Genomic DNA, 25,231 nt, shown 5'->3' with positions numbered 1-25,231 from the left:
ACACTGAGCCTCACAGGAGAGACTGCGTTAAGGGGACACTGAGCCCCCAGATGAGAGTGAGTCAAGGGGACACTGAGCCTCACAGGAGAGACTGTGTTAAGGAGATTCACGAGACGAGACACTGAATGCTCACAGCTGAGAGTGCTGACGGCGCCATCGAAGACAGCACGTGCAGCATTGCCCACAGACCTGTTCTTGACCCTGCTGACTGCCAGGTAAGGCCTGGTCAGTGGATTCGTCACTGGCCTGGAAGCAGTGAGGTGAGCATTAGCCTGAGATACTGAGGGACACTCCCATCCCAATAAAAGTCTAATTAAAGTTCATGGGTAAGCACTTAGTTCATAACAGCTTCAGCAGTATCTAAGACAAATTTACCCAGGAATGTGCAGGCAGCTCTGGCGCAGTGACAGAGAGTGACAAGAGCAGACAACTACTCGATGACCAGTCCATGAAACGTGAGGAACACCCACTTTACTGTCCACGGACAGGTATAAAGGCTGCGGTGTGCAAGGGATAGACACAACCTCATTCTAAGGTACCCAGGCGCACTGTGTGACCTGAGACATCTCCAAACAAAACTCAGCATGGCACCAGGATGGATGGGACCCCGCTGCACCCTCAGGCTCCTGGCACTATTCATGGTCGTGTACCTCCAAACAGCAGGTAAGAGACTTCAAAGATGGAGGAGGTTAAGGGACGCAAAAACTAGCAGTCAGAAGAGTAAAGCCCTTGAGGATAGTGAATGAACTGAGAAGAACAGCCTTAGACTGACTGTCTGATGGTGAGAGCCCGATGGGGTCAGATATATTGACTGTAGAGCAGCAAGAGTGTTGTGAAGTCAGAACTACTAAGGGCCTTATTATGAGGCATCTGCTGCACTTTTGCATCACTACATGTCACTTTTAGGATGCACGGTGACGCAATGTGTCACAGCATATTTTCAAGACCACAGAAATCCACTTTAAGTGGCTTTTAATGGCCTTGTAAATATCTGCCCCTTTCACGTGGGACACTGCATGAAAGTGGATTTCCATGGGTGTTGCTGTGTGTGTTTCCATGCAGCACCCATGGAATCTGAAGCATTTCCAGATTTACGAGGAATCGTAAACCTGAGAATGCATCAGATTCTGCCACCACCACTGGGGTGGTATTAGGGAGGTGCAACATGGATAAATGCCCTTATCGCTCCTAGTTTTTCCACTTTCTATGTGTGCTTCATTCTGCCAGAGACAGTGTGACAGATAGAGTTCTCTGGAGTTTGATATACAAGGTATTTGACAGTGATAGATATACTCAGTGTGCAAAAGTGAGAGCTCTCTTGAGAATGGTTTACAAGCTGTGTGACAGTCAGAGTGCTGCAATGTCACACCTACTCAGTGTGTGACAGCGAGAGCTCTCCAGAGTTGGATATACTGACTGTGGGACAGTGAGAGCCCTGCAGTGTTAGATATACTCAGTGTGTGATATTGAGAGTGCTGCAGTGTTAGATATACTCAGTGTGTGACAGTGAGAGGCCTGCAGTGTTAGATATACTCAGTGTGTGACAGTGAGAGCCCTGCAGTGTTAGAGATACTCAGTGTGTGACCGTGAGCACTCTCTGAGGTTTCATACACAAGCAGTGTGACAGTGAGAGTGATCCGGTGTTAGATATACTCAGTGTGTGACAGTGAGCACTCTTTGAGGTTTCATACACAAGCAGTGTGACAGTGAGAGTGATCCGATGTTAGATATACTCAGTGTGGGACAGCGAGAGCTCTCCAGAGTTGGATATACTGACTGCGGGACTGTGAGAGCCCTGCAGTGTTAGAGATACTCAGTGTGTGACCGTGAACACTCTCTGAGGTTTCATACACAAGCAGTGTGACAGTGAGAGTGATCCGGTGTTAGATATACTCAGTGTCTGACAGTGAGCGCTCTCTGAGGTTTCATACACAAACAGTGTGACAGTGAGAGTGATCCGGTGTTACATATACTCAGTGTCTGACAGTGAGCGCTCTCTGAGGTTTCATACACAAACAGTGTGACAGTGAGAGTGATCCAGTGTTAGATATACTCAGTGTCTGACAGTGAGCGCTCTCTGAGGTTTCATACACAAAGAGTGTGACAGTGAGAGTGATCCAGTGTTAGATATACTCAGTGTCTGACAGTGAGCGCTCTCTGAGGTTTCATACACAAAGAGTGTGACAGTGAGAGTGATCCAGTGTTAGATATACTCAGTGTCTGACAGTGAGCGCTCTCTGAGGTTTCATACACAAACAGTGTGACAGTGAGAGTGATCCAGTGTTAGATATACTCAGTGTGTGACAGTGAGCGCTCTCTGAGGTTTCATACACAAAGAGTGTGACAGTGAGAGTGATCCGGTGTTAGATATACTCAGTGTGTGACAGTGAGCCCTCTCTGAGGTTTCATACACAAAGAGTGTGACAGTGAGTGTGATCCGGTGTTAGATATACTCAGTGTGGGACAGTGAGCTCTCTCTGAGGTTTCATGCACAAAGAGTGTGACAGTGAGAGCGATCCGGTGTTAGATATACTCAGTGTCTGACAGTGAGCGCTCTCTGAGGTTTCATACACAAAGAGTGTGACAGTGAGAGCGATCCGGTGTTAGATATACTCAGTGTGTGACAGTGAGCGCTCTCTGAGGTTTCATACACAAAGAGTGTGACAGTGAGAGTGAGCCGGTGTTAGATATACTCAGTGTGTGACAGTGAGCGCTCTCTGAGGTTTCATACACAAAGAGTGTGACAGTGAGAGTGATCCGGTGTTAGATATACTCAGTGTGTGACAGTGAGCCCTCTCTGAGGTTTCATACACAAACAGTGTGACAGTGAGAGTGATCCGGTGTTAGACATACTCAGTGTGTGACAGTGAGCCCTCTCTGAGGTTTCATACACAAAGAGTGTGACAGTGAGAGTGAGCCGGTGTTAGATATACTCAGTGTGTGACAGTGAGCGCTCTCTGAGGTTTCATACACAAAGAGTGTGACAGTGAGAGTGATCCGGTGTTAGATATACTCAGTGTGTGACAGTGAGCCCTCTCTGAGGTTTCATACACAAAGAGTGTGACAGTGAGAGTGATCCGGTGTTAGACATACTCAGTGTGTGACAGTGAGCCCTCTCTGAGGTTTCATACACAAAGAGTGTGACAGTGAGTGTGATCCGGTGTTAGATATACTCAGTGTGTGACAGTGAGCACTCTCTGAGGTTTCATACACAAAGAGTGTGACAGTGAGAGTGATCCGGTGTTAGATATACTCAGTGTGTGACAGTGAGCGCTCTCTGAGGTTTCATACACAAACAGTGTGACAGTGAGAGTGATCCGGTGTTAGATATACTCAGTGTGTGGCAGTGAGCGCTCTCTGAGGTTTCATATACAAACAGTGTGACAGTGAGAGTGATCCGGTGTTAGATATACTCAGTGTGTGACAGTGAGCGCTCTCTGAGGTTTCATACACAAAGAGTGTGACAGTGAGAGTGAGCCGGTGTTAGATATACTCAGTGTGTGACAGTGAGCGCTCTCTGAGGTTTCATACACAAAGAGTGTGACAGTGAGAGTGATCCGGTGTTAGATATACTCAGTGTGTGATAGTGATTGCTCTCCAGAATTGGATATACTGACTTTGAGACGGTTAGAGTGCTGCAGTGTTAGATATACTCAGCATGCAGTGGTAAGACCTCGCCAGAGTTCGATATACAAATTGTGTGATAGTGAAAGCGCTGTAGGAATAGATGTACTCAGAGTGTGACAGCGAGCACTCTGGAGTTTGATAGACAAACAGTGTGACAGTGAGAGTGATCCGGTGTTAGATATACTCAGTGTGTGACAGTGAGAGTGATCCGGTGTTAGATATACTCAGTGTGTGACAGTGAGCGCTCTCTGAGGTTTCATACTCAAAGAGTGTGACAGTGAGAGTGATCCAGTGTTAGATATACTCAGTGTCTGACAGTGAGCGCTCTCTGAGGTTTCATACTCAAAGAGTGTGACAGTGAGAGTGATCCAGTGTTAGATATACTCAGTGTGTGACAGTGAGCGCTCTCTGAGGTTTCATACACAAACAGTGTGACAGTGAGAGTGATCCAGTGTTAGATATACTCAGTGTGTGACAGTGAGCGCTCTCTGAGGTTTCATACACAAACAGTGTGACAGTGAGAGTGATCCAGTGTTAGATATACTCAGTGTGTGACAGTGAGCGCTCTCTGAGGTTTCATACACAAAGAGTGTGACAGTGAGAGTGATCCGGTGTTAGATATACTCAGTGTGTGATAGTGATTGCTCTCCAGAATTGGATATACTGACTTTGAGACGGTTAGAGTGCTGCAGTGTTAGATATACTCAGCATGCAGTGGTAAGACCTCGCCAGAGTTCGATATACAAATTGTGTGATAGTGAAAGCGCTGTAGGAATAGATGTACTCAGAGTGTGACAGCGAGCACTCTGGAGTTTGATAGACAAACAGTGTGACAGTGAGAGTGATCCAGTGTTAGATATACTCAGTGTGTGACAGTGAGCGCTCTCTGAGGTTTCATACACAAACAGTGTGACAGTGAGAGTGATCCAGTGTTAGATATACTCAGTGTGTGACAGTGAGCACTCTCTGAGGTTTCATACACAAAGAGTGTGACAGTGAGTGTGATCCGGTGTTAGATATACTCAGTGTGGGACAGTGAGCTCTCTCTGAGGTTTCATATACAAGCAGTGTGACAGTGAGAGTGATCCGGTGTTAGATATACTCAGTGTGGGACAGTGAGCACTCTCTGAGGTTTCATACTCAAAGAGTGTGAAAGTGAGAGTGATCCAGTGTTAGATATACTCAGTGTGTGACAGTGAGCGCTCTCTGAGGTTTCATACACAAACAGTGTGACAGTGAGAGTGATCCGGTGTTAGATATACTCAGTGTGTGACAGTGAGCGCTCTCTGAGGTTTCATACACAAAGAGTGTGACAGTGAGAGTGATCCAGTGTTAGATATACTCAGTGTGTGACAGTGAGCGCTCTCTGAGGTTTCATGCACAAAGAGTGTGACAGTGAGAGTGATCCGGTGTTAGATATACTCAGTGTGACAGTGAGAGTTATCCGGTGTTAGATATACTTAGTGTGTGACAGTGAGTACTCTCTGAGGTTTCATACACAAACAGTGTGACAGTGAGAGTGATCCGGTGTTAGATATACTCAGTGTGTGACAGTGAGCGCTCTCTGAGGTTTCATACTCAAAGAGTGTGACAGTGAGAGTGATCCGGTGTTAGATATACTCAGTGTGTGACAGTGAGCGCTCTCTGAGGTTTCATACACAAAGAGTGTGACAGTGAGAGTGATCCGGTGTTAGATATACTCAGTGTCTGACAGTGAGCGCTCTCTGAGGTTTCATACACAAACAGTGTGACAGTGAGAGTGATCCGGTGTTAGACATACTCAGTGTGTGACAGTGAGCCCTCTCTGAGGTTTCATACACAAAGAGTGTGACAGTGAGAGTGAGCCGGTGTTAGATATACTCAGTGTGTGACAGTGAGCGCTCTCTGAGGTTTCATACACAAAGAGTGTGACAGTGAGAGTGATCCGGTGTTAGATATACTCAGTGTGTGACAGTGAGCCCTCTCTGAGGTTTCATACACAAACAGTGTGACAGTGAGAGTGATCCGGTGTTAGATATACTCAGTGTGACAGTGAGAGTGATCCGGTGTTAGATATACTCAGTGTGCCAGTGAGAGTGATCCGGTGTTAGACATACTCAGTGTGTGGCAGTGAGCGCTCTCTGAGGTTTCATACACAAACAGTGTGACAGTGAGAGTGATCCGGTATTAGATATACTCAGTGTGTGACAGTGAGCGCTCTCTGAGTTTTCATGCACAAAAACAGTGTGACAGTGAGAGTGATCCGGTGTTAGATATACTCAGTGTGTGACAGTAAGCGCTCTCTGAGGTTTCATACACAAACAGTGTGACAGTGAGAGTGATCCGGTGTTAGATATACTCAGTGTGTGACAGTGAGCGCTCTCTGAGGTTTCATACACAGAGTGTGACAGTGAGAGTGATCGGGTGTTAGATATACTCAGTGTGTGACAGTGAGCGCTCTCTGAGGTTTCATACACAAAGAGTGTGACAGTGAGAGTGATCCGGTGTTAGATATATTGACTGCATGACAGTAAAAGCGTTCTGATGTCAGCAGTACAGCAAGTGTGAGGACTTCCTGTTGGTGCTGGGCTTGTGGTTGTGGACAGGCGTTAGGGTTACAGGTTGGAGAGACTGGGAGACGGGGAAGTGTAGCATTGGGGTGAGGGTTTGGAGTTTCATCTGAGTGAAAGTCTATAGTTTATACGTCTTTTGTGGGGATAGTGTCATGCTCAAGGCTAGGGTAGAGTAGTGAAAGTTTAGCGTTAGGTGTGAGGTTGTTAACGGATCACGGCTAGAGGACTGGTTGTGGTTGAAGTAAGGGTCAGGTTGGAGGCAGAGTTATGGTTGGGATCAGGAGCACAGTCTGACTGAGGGTTCAGGCAGACCTTGGGTTTGGTGGGGGTTAGGGTTATAAGTGGTGTCCAGCTGAGATGTTCACTCACATGAACGATGATTGGTTTTTGTCAGTAGTTGACTTGGGCTTATTGGTTTTGTGATAGTGAGTGTAAAACTCCTACATGCAGCCCAGAAAGAGTGGTCATGACTGGAGTCACGGGAACATTTGGATGCAGGGTTTGGGTAAATGTTGGGTTTACGGTTAGCTTTCACTGGTCTTGTTCCTCTTCTTCGGAATGGATCTAAGAGTACCATCGGCATTAGGTGTTAGGGTTTGGTGTCGGTCGTTGTGGTTTTACTATGGATGAAGACTGTAGGGTAGGGGTGAGACGTTGAATAAGCTGGTCATGCACTTTTAGGGTGCAGTCTGGATTTAAGGTTAATGTTGGGTCCTGTGACGCACATACAGTATGTATGTGAAACAGAGAGAATGTGAGAACCACCCATGCAAATGTTACTAATAAACTTTCTCTTCCTCTGTTACAGATTGCCAGATTACTCTTCCACCCATTACTTTATTTCCTCCCAGCTCTACAGGTACAGTAGCAGCCTTCAGCCATGCCCTATGTCTCCCTATTGCTGCTTGTGTGTCTATGTGTGAATATGTATGTGTGTGTAGGTGTATATTTGTATATGTGTATATGTCTACATATATGAGCATGAGTATAGTATGTATAAATGGGTTTCTGTTAAAATAAATCCTAGAAATTCACTGAAAAATCAAAGGTTAAAATAATGTTATAGTGAGGAATTGTAGTTATAATTTACTTTACGTGAAAAAAAAATTAGAAATTCACTGAGAAAAGCAAAGGTTAAAGGGAAGTTATAGTTAGGTTAAAATGCCAGTTTAAAAATAAAATTTTTAAACTAAAAAACAACTGAAATCCACCAGTTATAGTTATCTCAAGTAAATACTGATGCAGTAAAGTAACTATAACTCGTGCCCCGGCCCGGCACAGTGTTATCGTCAATGATGACGTTTCAGGTGTTGCAGCGATGCTATCGATGATGTCATAAAGCATCTCATGAGTGATTTAGCAGGGGATGGAGAGGGCGCCCTTTATAGTTACTTTCCTGCAAGAATTCCTGTGTCCTGAAATGGCAGCTGCAACTTATCTCTTCATGCTGTGGCCAACCAATCAGAGCTTGAGCTCCGGCCGGACTTAAAGGAGCCTCCTGTTCACTGGTCGACGGGTAAAAAAAAACCTCACCCAATCAGATGGCTTCAATTTTCAATTTGCGAGACCACTGGAATCTCTCGAGATTCTAGCGAACCCAACAGTCCAGATATACAAATGTTTTTTAACTGTAATTTCTCGAAATTTAATAAACAGATTCACACAAAATCACAAAAAGCTTGCTTTATGCACCATTGTCTAGCTTCCTGTTAAATTTAGTGTAATTCCGTTCAGACATTTTTGCGCTATCGCATTCCAAAAAGTCTGTGGAAAAAGCATGGGGATTTGGGGTTTTGGGATCCCTCCTTTTTATCCGCCACCGCTTAATGAATCACCCTGAAACTGTCCGTGAAGATCCTAAGTAAAAAAACAAGCACTTTTTTGGAGAAAGTTTTGTTAAGATTTGTCCAACGGCGCCAAAGCTATTAGCAATTCATTAAAATCATTTCCTATAGAACCACAATCCTAACTATAACTACCCAGTGTATATATGAGGTATATATGCAGCTTTGCCAAGTGTAACACACTATTTACTGCCACTGTTGAGTGTCATGACTCACAAGAGATAAAGCCTTGAGTGGGATCAGGTGCCCCTCCTCTTCCTGGCCTCTCTCCACTCTGCTCACACATGGTTTACACTGCAGTTTGTTTCATGGCATAGTTTATTTCATGTTTATTTGTGCATTAAAACATGATTGAGGTTGCAGATGGCTAAAGTTCTGCAGTAAGTGAAAATCACATTGAGAGGTCTTGTGACAGTTAGAAGAGTGATCTCCTTGTGTGAGGTAATTGTTACATACAACATTTGAGGCAATAAACAGTGTTTTCTCATGTATTTGTTGCTCTACTAGAAGGTGAACTTTGCTCTGTGTTAACACATGTGTGCATTTTTTAGCACAGTTTCTCTAAATAATGTTTTATTGGGACACAATTATTTTCACTGACATGACATAAATGTATATATGACATGATCGATTGCTTTATTGATGACAAGATGATGTCAAATCTCGGAAACATTTTCCATATTTCATGGATATGACATTATTCCTGTGAAATATGATTTTTCTCCAATTAGAGATGAATCATAATTTCTTGCCATTACTAATTAATCTCTAAGCAGCAGTATCCATACAAACCAAAGCAGCCTGAAACCACTCCCCCAAACGTCACCATCCACCTTTTCCAATCACCATGCTGTTATGGAAAGGAATCAACCGCTGAACCATCTAACTGCAGTCAGTGCCCATTGTTAGCAGCTGTATCTCGCAGGGAACCGTTCCAACAATCTTTGGATTTGAGATGGAATGTGTTTTTAACAAACTAAAGCATGGCCTTACCTGAGCTAAATATTTTAATCCATATCACCAAATAGTATAATACTGTATTTTATTTACTCTTTATATAAAGAGTTGTCTGTTTAAAAAAAAAACTCAGGATAAGTTCACTGAGCCAACGTGTAATCATAAAAGTACATAATGGGTTAGGTGTGAGCTGGTTCCACCTTGCCAGCTCAGAGCTCAGCATTGTGCTGCATGGTAGCTCCACAACACCCAAGGACTATAAAAGAGTGTATTACATGGCACCATTATGGATGTGTGTGAATAGGTCTCTTGCATCGCCGGTCGCGTGCTCTTGAGGTCCTGCTGTCTTTTTGTGTCGCTTTGTGGTCCCCCAGAGTGTCCTCTGCTTTCATATTCTCATGCATGGGCTGGTGATCCAGCATTGGCCATCGTCTGGCCCCAGACACCTATCAATCAAGAGCAGGCGATTGGTCTTTTCTTTATTCAGCCCCTGATTGGTGGAACTGTAGCCCCGCCATCTGTTTTATCCAATCACATTCTTCGTTCATTGCATCCTTAACAACCGTAATCTTCTCATTGGCTGGTTTGTTTTTGCTGAACTGTGGTATTGGGTCACTTCTGACAATGAAATGAAAAAGAAACTTGCTAAAGCGCACTGCGGCCAAGCGGCTTCCTGGCGCTGAGAACTGGGCCTGACTCTACAAGAATCCAGAGGGACTAACAAGGGAAAGCCTGGGAAAACAGGACCGTTTTTAAGGCTTTACGGAAGAAAGTATAGATGGGAATAGAACGGATAGAGAGAGGAAGACTATTCCAGAACTGGGGAGCAAGAACCGAAAAGCGGGTGCCCCCTGTTCTGGATTTAGGGAAGCGGGGAACTTGGAGGAGAGAGAGAGAAGAGGAGCGAAGGGTGCGGGTCGGAGTGTATGGAGTGATCAAGGAAATAATGAAAAGGGGAGCTGAGTGGGTGTAGGCCCGAAAGGCCAGGCAAGCCAATTTAAGCACCAATATACCTCATATGGAGTCACTATGTTATTTTTAAATAGAGCTAAGACCTGTTGGCTTTGCCAGTGCTTGTTCTTTAACAGCCCAGTTTGCCCAATTTCCATTTATTGCACACTTCTTTGAAATGGTATCCTGGACAGTGTCCTTTCTTTGACTTTCTTTGAGGAGTAAAGTTGGGTTCAAACTATTATTCCAAAGAATACCACGAAATAGTGTAAAGACCGCTTTACAGGGGGTTGGGGACGGGTACTAATACTTTATATTTTACAAAAAGAGAAGAAAGGGCCCACATTAAAAACAGGACATTACACACTGCGCACTCCGCTGCGGGTGTTTCACCCATACACCCCCCACCCCAAGAGGGCGCCATGCAATGGTCTCTGCGCCGGAAGGCTCCCAACTCTTGGGTTTTTGTTGGGGGCAGTGCTAATAGAACTCAGCAGCCTGGAACTCACAGAACAGGATACTGACCCTACAGGTGTGCCTTTTCTGGGTATTACCCGGTGAGCCGCACACACTCATCCTGTAGAAGTAGGCTGAGGGGTTAAATAGGTGGGCAAAGCCGCTGATGCTGACTGTGATCTTGTAAACTTGAACCCATGGAGGACAACTGTTATGTGGGCAGGATTATTACTACTTACGCCTCCTCTCTAAGAGCAGCATTAATATTATTACTACCTAAGTGTGCCAAAGAGCTGCATTAAGGGCTCTAAAGTCAGTATTAATAAGATTACTGCCCACAAGTCTCGAAAAGCAGCATTACTTATCATACTGACCCTGTGTGTCCATAAGAAGCAGTAATATTCATACTATACCTGTGTGTCCAAAAGCAGCGTTAATATTCATATTATAATAATAATAATCCACATACTATCCATGTGTGTCTATAATCAGCAGCATTAATATTAATACTATCTATGTGTGTCCAAAGCAGCATTAATATTAATACTATACCTGTGTGTCCACAGGCAGCATTAATATTAATGCTATCCATGTGTGTCCGTGAGAAGCATTAATATTAATGCTATCCATGTGTGTCCGTGAGCAGCATTAATATTAATACAATCCATGTGTGTCCGTGAGCAGCATTAATATTAATGCTATCCATGTGTGTCCGTGAGCAGCATTAATATTAATGCTACCCATGTGTGTCCGTGAGCAGCATTAATATTAATGCTATCCGTGTGTGTCCACAGGCAGCATTAATATCAATGCTATCCATGTGTGTCCGTGAGCAGCATTAATATTAATGCTATCCATGTGTGTCCGTGAGAAGCAGTAATATTAATACTATCCATGTGTGTCCGTGAGCAGCATTAATATTAATACTATCCCTGTGTGTTCGTGAGCAGCATTAATATTAATACTATCCATGTGTGTCTGTGAGCAGCATTAATATTAATACTATCCCTGTGTGTTCGTGAGCAGCATTAATATTAATACTATCCATGTGTGTCCGTGAGCAGCATTAATATTAATACTATCCCTGTGTGTTCGTGAGCAGCATTGATATTAATGCTATCCATGTGTGTCCGTGAGCAACATTAATATTAATGCTATCCATGTGTGTCCGTGAGCAGCATTAATAATAATGCTATCCATGTGTGTCCGTGAAATGCTATCCATGTGTGTCCGTGAGCAGCATTAATATTAATACTATCCTTGTGTGTCCTAGAACAGCATTAATATTAATACTATCCATGTGTGTCCGTGAGCAGCATTAATATTAATGCTATCCATGTGTGTCCATGAGCAGCATTAATATTAATACTATCCTTGTGTGTCCGTGAACAGCATTAATATTAATACTATCCATGTGTGTCCGTGAGCAGCATTAATATTAATGCTATCCATGTGTGTCCATGAGAAGCATTCATATTAATACTATCCTTGTGTGTCCGTGAACAGCATTAATATTAATACTATCCATGTGTGTCCGTGAGCAGCATTAATATTAATGCTATCCATGTGTGTCCATGAGCAGCATTAATATTAATACTATCCTTGTGTGTCCGTGAACAGCATTAATATTAATACTATCCATGTGTGTCCGTGAGCAGCATTAATATTAATGCTATCCATGTGTGTCCGTGAGCAGCATTAATATTAATACTATCCATGTGTGTTCGTGAGCAGCATTAATATTAATGCTATCCATGTGTGTCCATGAGAAGCATTAATATTTATGCTATCCTTGTGTGTCCGTGAGCAGAATTAATATTAATACTATCCATGTGTGTCCGTGAGCAGCATTAACCTTAATGCTATCCATGTGTGTTCGTGAGCAGCATTAGTATTAATACTATCCATGCGTGTCCGTGAGAAGCAATAATATTAATACTATCCATGTGTGTCCGTGAGCAGCATTAACCTTAATGCTATCCATGTGTGTTCGTGAGCAGCATTAATATTAATGCTATCCATGTGTGTCCGTGAGCAGCATTAATATTAATACTATCCCTGTGTGTCCGTGAGCAGCATTAACCTTAATGCTATCCATGACAGTGTAGCCGGCAACACTACGCCCACTCCGTGAGCGTAGCCGAGTCGGCCGCCACCCGCCTCCCTCCCGCCCTCCCCTACATACAGTATTTAAGCAACTACCCTTAATGAAACTATTTTAAGGCACTTACCGTGTCCGGGGGCTCGTCCGGGGCTCCCTCTGGGAATAGCGTCCTTTCCTGGATACCAATGCGCATGCGCGGGCGGCCGCGCATGCGCATTTCTCTGGAGAAATGCGCATGCGCGGCCGCCCGCGCATGCGCATTGGTATCCAGGACAACGCTATTCCCAGAGGGAGCCCCGGACGAGCCCCCGGACATGGTAAGTGCTTTAAAATAGTTTTATTAAGAGTAGTTGCTTAAATAATGGATGTAGGGGAGAGCGGGAGGGAGGTGCGTAGTGGGGCTCCGCGGAGTGTGGGAGTGGGCGTAGCTTCTCACCCTCTCCGCGTAGCTCCGCGGAGCCCCACTACGCCCACTACGCCCAGGGTTAATTAATATTAATACTATCCATGCGTGTCCGTGAGAAGCATTATCCATGTGTGTCCGTGAGCAGCATTAACCTTAATGCTATCCATGTGTGTTCGTGAGCAGCATTAATATTAATGCTATCCATGTGTGTCCGTGAGCAGCATTAATATTAATACTATCCTTGTGTGTCCGTGAGCAGCATTAATATTAATACTATCCTTGTGTGTCCATGAGCAGCATTAATATTAATACTATCCATGTGTGACCATGAGCAGCATTAATATTAATACTATCCTTGTGTGTCCGTGAGCAGCATTAATATTAATACTATCCATGTGTGACCATGAGAGGCATTAATATTAATACTATCCATGTGTGACCGTGAGCAGCATTAATATTAATACTATCCATGTGTGTCCGTGAGCATCATTAATATTAATACTATCCATGTGTGACCATGAGCAGCATTAATATTAATACTATCCATGTGTGTCCGTGAGCAGCATTAATATTAATACTATCCTTGTGTGTCCGTGAACAGCATTAATATTAATACTATCCATGTGTGTCCGTGAGCAGCATTAATATTAATACTATCCTTGTGTGTCCGTGAGAAGCATTAATATTAATACTATCCATGTGTGTCCGTGAGCAGCATTAATATTAATGCTATCCATGTGTGTCCATGAGAAGCATTAATATTAATGCTATCCATGTGTGTCCGTGAGCAGCATTAATATTAATACTATCCATGTGTGTCCGTGAGCAGCATTAACCTTAATGCTATCCATGTGTGTTCGTGAGCAACATTAATATTAATGCTATCCATGTGTGTCCGTGAGCAGCATTAATATTAATACTATCCCTGTGTGTCCGTGAGCAGCATTAACCTTAATGCTATCCATGTGTGTCCGTGAGCAGCATTAATATTAATACTATCCATGCGTGTCCGTGAGAAGCATTAATATTATTACTATCCATGTGTGTCCGTGAGCAGCATTAACCTTAATGCTATCCATGTGTGTTCGTGAGCAGCATTAATATTAATGCTATCCATGTGTGTCCGTGAGCAGCATTAATATTAATACTATCCTTGTGTGTCCGTGAGCAGCATTAATATTAATACTATCCATGTGTGTCCGTGAGCAGCATTAATATTAATACTATCCTTGTGTGTCCATGAGCAGCATTAATATTAATACTATCCATGTGTGACCATGAGCAGCATTAATATTAATACTATCCTTGTGTGTCCGTGAGCAGCATTAATATTAATACTATCCATGTGTGACCATGAGCAGCATTAATATTAATACTATCCATGTGTGACCATGAGCAGCATTAATATTAATACTATCCATGTGTGTCCGTGAGCAGCATTAATATTAATACTATCCTTGTGTGTCCGTGAACAGCATTAATATTAATACTATCCATGTGTGTCCGTGAGCAGCATTACTATTAATACTATACTTGTGTGTCCGTGAACAGCATTAATATTAATACTATCCATGTGTGTCCGTGAGCAGCATTAATATTAATGCTATCCATGTGTGTGTATGAGCAGCATTAATATTAATACTATCCATGTGTGTCCGTGAGCAGCATTAATATTAATACTATCCTTGTGTGTCCGTGAGAAGCATTAATATTAATACTATCCATGTGTGCCCGTGAGCAGCATTAACCTTAATGCTATCCATGTGTGTCCGTGAGCAGCATTAATATTAATGCTATCCATGTGTGTCCGTGAGCAGCATTAACCTTAATGCTATCCATGTGTGTCCGTGAGCAGCATTAATATTAATACTATCCATGCGTGTCGTGAGAAGCATACATATTAATACTATCCATGTGTGTCCATGAGCAGCATTAATATTAATACTATCCTTGTGTGTCTGTGAGAAGCATTAATATTAATACTATCCTTGTGTGTCCGTGAGCAGCATTAATATTAATACTATCCATGTGTGTCCGTGAGCAGCATTAATATTAATACTATCCTTGTGTGTCCATGAGCAGCATTAATATTAATACTATCCATGTGTGACCATGAGCAGCATTAATATTAATACTATCCTTGTGTGTCCGTGAGCAGCATTAATATTAATACTATCCATGTGTGACCATGAGCAGCATTAATATTAATACTATCCATGTGTGACCATGAGCAGCATTAATATTAATACTATCCATGTGTGTCCGTGAGCAGCATTAATATTAATACTATCCATGTGTGACCATGAGCAGCATTAATATTAATACTATCCATGTGTGTCCGTGAGCAGCATTAATATTAATACTATCCTTGTGTGTCCGTGAACAGCATTAATATTAATACTATCCATGTGTGTCCGTGAGCAGCATTACTATTAATACTATACTTGTGTGTCCGTGAACAGCATTAATATTAATACTATCCATGTGTGTCCGTGAGCAGCATTAATATTAATGCTATCCATGTGTGTGTATGAGCAGCATTAATATTAATACTATCCATGTGTGTCCGTGAGCAGCATTAATATTAATACTATCCTTGTGTGTCCGTGAGAAGCATTAATATTAATACTATCCATGTGTGCCCGTGAGCAGCATTAACCTTAATGCTATCCATGTGTGTCCGTGAGCAGCATTAATATTAATACTATCCTTGTGTGTCCGTGAGAAGCATTAATATTAATACTATCCATGTGTGCCCGTGAGCAGCATTAACCTTAATGCTATCCATGTGTGTCCGTGAGCAGCATTAATATTAATGCTATCCATGTGTGACCATGAGCAGCATTAATATTAATACTATCCATGTGTGTCCGTGAGCAGCATTAATATTAATACTATCCTTGTGTGTCCGTGAACAGCATTAATATTAATACTATCCATGTGTGTCCGTGAGCAGCATTACTATTAATACTATACTTGTGTGTCCGTGAACAGCATTAATATTAATACTATCCATGTGTGTCCGTGAGCAGCATTAATATTAATGCTATCCATGTGTGTGTATGAGCAGCATTAATATTAATACTATCCATGTGTGTCCGTGAGCAGCATTAATATTAATACTATCCTTGTGTGTCCGTGAGAAGCATTAATATTAATGCTATCCATGTGTGTCCGTGAGCAGCATTAATATTAATGCTATCCATGTGTGTCCGTGAGAAGCAGTAATATTAATACTATCCATGTGTGTCCGTGAGCAGCATTATTATTAATACTATCCCTGTGTGTTCGTGAGCAGCATTAATATTAATACTATCCATGTGTGTCCGTGAGCAGCATTAATATTAATACTATCCCTGTGTGTTCGTGAGCAGCATTAATATTAATGCTATCCATGTGTGTCCGTGAGCAACATTAATATTAATGCTATCCATGTGTGTCCGTGAAATGCTATCCATGTGTGTCCGTGAAATGCTATCCATGTGTGTCCGTGAGCAGCATTAATATTAATACTATCCTTGTGTGTCCTAGAACAGCATTAATATTAATACTATCCATGTGTGTCCGTGAGCAGCATTAATATTAATGCTATCCATGTGTGTCCATGAGCAGCATTAATATTAATACTATCCTTGTGTGTCCGTGAACAGCATTAATATTAATACTATCCATGTGTGTCCGTGAGCAGCATTAATATTAATGCTATCCATGTGTGTCCATGAGAAGCATTCATATTAATACTATCCTTGTGTGTCCGTGAACAGCATTAATATTAATACTATCCATGTGTGTCCGTGAGCAGCATTAATATTAATGCTATCCATGTGTGTCCATGAGCAGCATTAATATTAATACTATCCTTGTGTGTCCGTGAACAGCATTAATATTAATACTATCCATGTGTGTCCGTGAGCAGCATTAATATTAATACTATCCTTGTGTGTCCGTGAACAGCATTAATATTAATACTATCCATGTGTGTCCGTGAGCAGCATTAATATTAATACTATCCTTGTGTGTCCGTGAGAAGCATTAATATTAATACTATCCATGTGTGTCCGTGAGCAGCATTAATATTAATGCTATCCATGTGTGTCCATGAGAAGCATTAATATTAATGCTATCCATGTGTGTCCGTGAGCAGCATTAATATTAATACTATCCATGTGTGTCCGTGAGCAGCATTAACCTTAATGCTATCCATGTGTGTTCGTGAGCAACATTAATATTAATGCTATCCATGTGTGTCCGTGAGCAGCATTAATATTAATACTATCCCTGTGTGTCCGTGAGCAGCATTAACCTTAATGCTATCCATGTGTGTCCGTGAGCAGCATTAATATTAATACTATCCATGCGTGTCCGTGAGAAGCATTAATATTATTACTATCCATGTGTGTGTATGAGCAGCATTAATATTAATACTATCCATGTGTGTCCGTGAGCAGCATTAATATTAATACTATCCTTGTGTGTCCGTGAGAAGCATTAATATTAATACTATCCATGTGTGCCCGTGAGCAGCATTAACCTTAATGCTATCCATGTGTGTCCGTGAGCAGCATTAATATTAATGCTATCCATGTGTGTCCGTGAGCAGCATTAACCTTAATGCTATCCATGTGTGTCCGTGAGCAGCATTAATATTAATACTATCCTTGTGTGTCCGTGAACAGCATTAATATTAATACTATCCATGTGTGTCCGTGAGCAGCATTAATATTAATACTATCCTTGTGTGTCCGTGAGAAGCATTAATATTAATACTATCCATGTGTGTCCGTGAGCAGCATTAATATTAATGCTATCCATGTGTGTCCATGAGAAGCATTAATATTAATGCTATCCATGTGTGTCCGTGAGCAGCATTAATATTAATACTATCCATGTGTGTCCGTGAGCAGCATTAACCTTAATGCTATCCATGTGTGTTCGTGAGCAACATTAATATTAATGCTATCCATGTGTGTCCGTGAGCAGCATTAATATTAATACTATCCCTGTGTGTCCGTGAGCAGCATTAACCTTAATGCTATCCATGTGTGTCCGTGAGCAGCATTAATATTAATACTATCCATGCGTGTCCGTGAGAAGCATTAATATTATTACTATCCATGTGTGTGTATGAGCAGCATTAATATTAATACTATCCATGTGTGTCCGTGAGCAGCATTAATATTAATACTATCCTTGTGTGTCCGTGAGAAGCATTAATATTAATACTATCCATGTGTGCCCGTGAGCAGCATTAACCTTAATGCTATCCATGTGTGTCCGTGAGCAGCATTAATATTAATGCTATCCATGTGTGTCCGTGAGCAGCATTAACCTTAATGCTATCCATGTGTGTCCGTGAGCAGCATTAATATTAATACTATCCATGCGTGTCGTGAGAAGCATACATATTAATACTATCCATGTGTGTCCATGAGCAGCATTAATATTAATACTATCCTTGTGTGTCCGTGAGAAGCATTAATATTAATACTATCCATGTGTGTCCGTGAGCAGCATTAACCTTAATGCTATCCATGTGTGTCCGTGAGCAGCATTAATATTAATACTATCCTTGTGTGTCCGTGAGAAGCATTAATATTAATACTATCCATGTGTGTCCATGAGCAGCATTAATATTAATACTATCCATGCGTGTCCGTGAGAAGCATTAATATTAATACTATCCATGTGTGTCGTGAGAAGCATACATATTAATACTATCCATGTGTGTCCATGAGCAGCATTAATATTAATACTATCCTTGTGTGTCTGTGAGAAGCATTAATATTAATACTATCCTTGTGTGTCCGTGAGCAGCATTAATATTAATACTATCCATGTGTGTCCGTGAGCAGCATTAATATTAATACCATCCTTGTGTGTCCATGAGCAGCATTAATATTAATACTATCCATGTGTGACCATGAGCAGCATTAATATTAATACTATCCTTGTGTGTCCGTGAGCAGCATTAATATTAATACTATCCATGTGTGACCATGAGCAGCATTAATATTAATACTATCCATGTGTGACCATGAGCAGCATTAATATTAATACTATCCATGTGTGTCCGTGAGCAGCATTAATATTAATACTATCCATGTGTGACCATGAGCAGCATTAATATTAATACTATCCATGTGTGTCCGTGAGCAGCATTAATATTAATACTATCCTTGTGTGTCCGTGAACAGCATTAATATTAATACTATCCATGTGTGTCCGTGAGCAGCATTACTATTAATACTATACTTGTGTGTCCGTGAACAGCATTAATATTAATACTATCCATGTGTGTCCGTGAGCAGCATTAATATTAATGCTATCCATGTGTGTGTATGAGCAGCATTAATATTAATACTATCCATGTGTGTCCGTGAGCAGCATTAATATTAATACTATCCTTGTGTGTCCGTGAGAAGCATTAATATTAATACTATCCATGTGTGCCCGTGAGCAGCATTAACCTTAATGCTATCCATGTGTGTCCGTGAGCAGCATTAATATTAATGCTATCCATGTGTGTCCGTGAGCAGCATTAACCTTAATGCTATCCATGTGTGTCCGTGAGCAGCATTAATATTAATACTATCCATGCGTGTCGTGAGAAGCATACATATTAATACTATCCATGTGTGTCCATGAGCAGCATTAATATTAATACTATCCTTGTGTGTCCGTGAGAAGCATTAATATTAATACTATCCATGTGTGTCCGTGAGCAGCATTAACCTTAATGCTATCCATGTGTGTCCGTGAGCAGCATTAATATTAATACTATCCATGCGTGTCCGTGAGAAGCATTAATATTAATACTATCCATGTGTGTCTGTGAGCAGCATTAACCTTAAAGCTATCCATGTGTGTTCGTGAGCAGCATTAATATTAATGCTATCCATGTGTGTCCGTGAGCAGCATTAATATTAATACTATCCCTGTGAGTCCGTGAGCAGCATTCATATTAATACTATCCATGTATGTCCGTGAGCAGCATTAATATTAATACTATCCATGCGTGTCGTGAGAAGCATACATATTAATACTATCCATGTGTGTCCATGAGCAGCATTAATATTAATGCTATCCATGTGTGTTCGTGAGCAGCATTAATATTAATGCTATCCATGTGTGTCCGTGAGCAGCATTAATATTAATACTATCCATGTGTGTCCGTGAGCAGCATTAATATTAATACTATCCTTGTCTGTGTATGAGCAGCATTAATATTAATACTATCCATGTGTGTCCGTGAGCAGCATTAATATTAATACAATCCATGTGTGTCCGTGAGCAGCATTAATATTAATGCTATCCATGTGTGTCCGTGAGCAGCATTAATATTAATGCTACCCATGTGTGTCCGTGAGCAGCATTAATATTAATGCTATCCGTGTGTGTCCACAGGCAGCATTAATATCAATGCTATCCATGTGTGTCCGTGAGCAGCATTAATATTAATGCTATCCATGTGTGTCCGTGAGAAGCAGTAATATTAATACTATCCATGTGTGTCCGTGAGCAGCATTAATATTAATACTATCCCTGTGTGTTCGTGAGCAGCATTAATATTAATACTATCCATGTGTGTCCGTGAGCAGCATTAATATTAATACTATCCCTGTGTGTTCGTGAGCAGCATTAATATTAATGCTATCCATGTGTGTCCGTGAGCAACATTAATATTAATGCTATCCATGTGTGTCCGTGAGCAGCATTAATAATAATGCTATCCATGTGTGTCCGTGAAATGCTATCCATGTGTGTCCGTGAGCAGCATTAATATTAATACTATCCTTGTGTGTCCTAGAACAGCATTAATATTAATACTATCCATGTGTGTCCGTGAGCAGCATTAATATTAATGCTATCCATGTGTGTCCATGAGCAGCATTAATATTAATACTATCCTTGTGTGTCCGTGAACAGCATTAATATTAATACTATCCATGTGTGTCCATGAGCAGCATTAATATTAATGCTATCCATGTGTGTCCATGAGAAGCATTCATATTAATACTATCCTTGTGTGTCCGTGAACAGCATTAATATTAATACTATCCATGTGTGTCCGTGAGCAGCATTAATATTAATGCTATCCATGTGTGTCCATGAGCAGCATTAATATTAATACTATCCTTGTGTGTCCGTGAACAGCATTAATATTAATACTATCCATGTGTGTCCGTGAGCAGCATTAATATTAATGCTATCCATGTGTGTCCGTGAGCAGCATTAATATTAATACTATCCATGTGTGTTCGTGAGCAGCATTAATATTAATGCTATCCATGTGTGTCCATGAGAAGCATTAATATTTATGCTATCCTTGTGTGTCCGTGAGCAGAATTAATATTAATACTATCCATGTGTGTCCGTGAGCAGCATTAACCTTAATGCTATCCATGTGTGTTCGTGAGCAGCATTAGTATTAATACTATCCATGCGTGTCCGTGAGAAGCAATAATATTAATACTATCCATGTGTGTCCGTGAGCAGCATTAACCTTAATGCTATCCATGTGTGTTCGTGAGCAGCATTAATATTAATGCTATCCATGTGTGTCCGTGAGCAGCATTAATATTAATACTATCCCTGTGTGTCCGTGAGCAGCATTAACCTTAATGCTATCCATGACAGTGTAGCCGGCAACACTACGCCCACTCCGTGAGCGTAGCCGAGTCGGCCGCCACCCGCCTCCCTCCCGCCCTCCCCTACATACAGTATTTAAGCAACTACCCTTAATGAAACTATTTTAAGGCACTTACCGTGTCCGGGGGCTCGTCCGGGGCTCCCTCTGGGAATAGCGTCCTTTCCTGGATACCAATGCGCATGCGCGGGCGGCCGCGCATGCGCATTTCTCTGGAGAAATGCGCATGCGCGGCCGCCCGCGCATGCGCATTGGTATCCAGGACAACGCTATTCCCAGAGGGAGCCCCGGACGAGCCCCCGGACATGGTAAGTGCTTTAAAATAGTTTTATTAAGAGTAGTTGCTTAAATAATGGATGTAGGGGAGAGCGGGAGGGAGGTGCGTAGTGGGGCTCCGCGGAGTGTGGGAGTGGGCGTAGCTTCTCACCCTCTCCGCGTAGCTCCGCGGAGCCCCACTACGCCCACTACGCCCAGGGTTAATTAATATTAATACTATCCATGCGTGTCCGTGAGAAGCATTATCCATGTGTGTCCGTGAGCAGCATTAACCTTAATGCTATCCATGTGTGTTCGTGAGCAGCATTAATATTAATGCTATCCATGTGTGTCCGTGAGCAGCATTAATATTAATACTATCCTTGTGTGTCCGTGAGCAGCATTAATATTAATACTATCCTTGTGTGTCCATGAGCAGCATTAATATTAATACTATCCATGTGTGACCATGAGCAGCATTAATATTAATACTATCCTTGTGTGTCCGTGAGCAGCATTAATATTAATACTATCCATGTGTGACCATGAGAGGCATTAATATTAATACTATCCATGTGTGACCGTGAGCAGCATTAATATTAATACTATCCATGTGTGTCCGTGAGCATCATTAATATTAATACTATCCATGTGTGACCATGAGCAGCATTAATATTAATACTATCCATGTGTGTCCGTGAGCAGCATTAATATTAATACTATCCTTGTGTGTCCGTGAACAGCATTAATATTAATACTATCCATGTGTGTCCGTGAGCAGCATTACTATTAATACTATACTTGTGTGTCCGTGAACAGCATTAATATTAATACTATCCATGTGTGTCCGTGAGCAGCATTAATATTAATGCTATCCATGTGTGTGTATGAGCAGCATTAATATTAATACTATCCATGTGTGTCCGTGAGCAGCATTAATATTAATACTATCCTTGTGTGTCCGTGAGAAGCATTAATATTAATACTATCCATGTGTGCCCGTGAGCAGCATTAACCTTAATGCTATCCATGTGTGTCCGTGAGCAGCATTAATATTAATGCTATCCATGTGTGTCCGTGAGCAGCATTAACCTTAATGCTATCCATGTGTGTCCGTGAGCAGCATTAATATTAATACTATCCATGCGTGTCGTGAGAAGCATACATATTAATACTATCCATGTGTGTCCATGAGCAGCATTAATATTAATACTATCCGTGTGTGTCCGTGAGAAGCATTAATATTAATACTATCCATGTGTGTCCGTGAGCAGCATTAACCTTAATGCTATCCATGTGTGTCCGTGAGCAGCATTAATATTAATACTATCCATGCGTGTCCGTGAGAAGCATTAATATTAATACTATCCATGTGTGTCTGTGAGCAGCATTAACCTTAAAGCTATCCATGTGTGTTCGTGAGCAGCATTAATATTAATGCTATCCATGTGTGTCCGTGAGCAGCATTAATATTAATACTATCCCTGTGAGTCCGTGAGCAGCATTCATATTAATACTATCCATGTATGTCCGTGAGCAGCATTAATATTAATACTATCCATGCGTGTCCTGAGAAGCATACATATTAATACTATCCATGTGTGTCCATGAGCAGCATTAATATTAATACTATCCTTGTGTGTCCGTGAGAAGCATTAATATTAATACTATCCTTGTGTGTCCGTGAGCAGCATTAATATTAATACTATCCATGTGTGTCCGTGAGCAGCATTAATATTAATACTATCCTTGTGTGTCCATGAGCAGCATTAATATTAATACTATCCATGTGTGACCATGAGCAGCATTAATATTAATACTATCCTTGTGTGTCCGTGAGCAGCATTAATATTAATACTATCCATGTGTGGCCATGAGCAGCATTAATATTAATACTATCCATGTGTGACCATGAGCAGCATTAATATTAATACTATCCATGTGTGTCCGTGAGCAGCATTAATATTAATACTATCCATGTGTGACCATGAGCAGCATTAATATTAATACTATCCATGTGTGTCCGTGAGCAGCATTAATATTAATACTATCCTTGTGTGTCCGTGAACAGCATTAATATTAATACTATCCATGTGTGTCCGTGAGCAGCATTACTATTAATACTATACTTGTGTGTCCGTGAACAGCATTAATATTAATACTATCCATGTGTGTCCGTGAGCAGCATTAATATTAATGCTATCCATGTGTGTGTATGAGCAGCATTAATATTAATACTATCCATGTGTGTCCGTGAGCAGCATTAATATTAATACTATCCTTGTGTGTCCGTGAGAAGCATTAATATTAATACTATCCATGTGTGCCCATGAGCAGCATTAACCTTAATGCTATCCATGTGTGTCCGTGAGCAGCATTAATATTAATGCTATCCATGTGTGTCCGTGAGCAGCATTAACCTTAATGCTATCCATGTGTGTCCGTGAGCAGCATTAATATTAATACTATCCATGCGTGTCGTGAGAAGCATACATATTAATACTATCCATGTGTGTCCATGAGCAGCATTAATATTAATACTATCCTTGTGTGTCCGTGAGAAGCATTAATATTAATACTATCCATGTGTGTCCGTGAGCAGCATTAACCTTAATGCTATCCATGTGTGTCCGTGAGCAGCATTAATATTAATACTATCCATGCGTGTCCGTGAGAAGCATTAATATTAATACTATCCATGTGTGTCTGTGAGCAGCATTAACCTTAAAGCTATCCATGTGTGTTCGTGAGCAGCATTAATATTAATGCTATCCATGTGTGTCCGTGAGCAGCATTAATATTAATACTATCCCTGTGAGTCCGTGAGCAGCATTCATATTAATACTATCCATGTATGTCCGTGAGCAGCATTAATATTAATACTATCCATGCGTGTCGTGAGAAGCATACATATTAATACTATCCATGTGTGTCCATGAGCAGCATTAATATTAATACTATCCTTGTGTGTCCGTGAGAAGCATTAATATTAATACTATCCATGTGTGTCCGTGAGCAGCATTAACCTTAATGCTATCCATGTGTGTCCGTGAGCAGCATTAATATTAATACTATCCATGCGTGTCCGTGAGAAGCATTAATATTAATACTATCCATGTGTGTCTGTGAGCAGCATTAACCTTAAAGCTATCCATGTGTGTTCGTGAGCAGCATTAATATTAATGCTATCCATGTGTGTCCGTGAGCAGCATTAATATTAATACTATCCCTGTGAGTCCGTGAGCAGCATTCATATTAATACTATCCATGTATGTCCGTGAGCAGCATTAATATTAATACTATCCATGTGTGTCCGTGAGCAGCATTAACCTTAAAGCTATCCATGTGTGTTCGTGAGCAGCATTAATATTAATGCTATCCATGTGTGTCCGTGAGCAGCATTAATATTAATACTATCACTGTGAGTCCGTG

The 25,231-nt window shown here is 41.3% G+C and overlaps 1 protein-coding gene across 1 annotated transcript in view; it reads left to right on the top strand.

Moving 5' to 3' along the window:
* The first annotated feature begins 535 nt into the window (after positions 1 to 535).
* LOC144752956 (uncharacterized) overlaps positions 536 to 25,231 on the top strand; it is a 29,977-nt gene continuing 5,281 nt past the window's right edge. Inside the window, exons 1-2 of the mRNA XM_078640765.1 lie at positions 536 to 663; positions 6,988 to 7,038. Coding sequence (XP_078496891.1) covers positions 585 to 663; positions 6,988 to 7,038 — 130 coding nt within the window. The 5' untranslated portion in view covers positions 536 to 584. The remainder of the gene's footprint in view (positions 664 to 6,987; positions 7,039 to 25,231) is intronic.

The sequence above is a fragment of the Lissotriton helveticus genome, chromosome 5_1 (genome assembly GCF_964261635.1).
Source record: "Lissotriton helveticus chromosome 5_1, aLisHel1.1, whole genome shotgun sequence".
Taxonomy (NCBI): Eukaryota; Metazoa; Chordata; class Amphibia; order Caudata; family Salamandridae; genus Lissotriton; species Lissotriton helveticus.
This window is presented reverse-complemented; position numbering and strand designations above follow the sequence as displayed.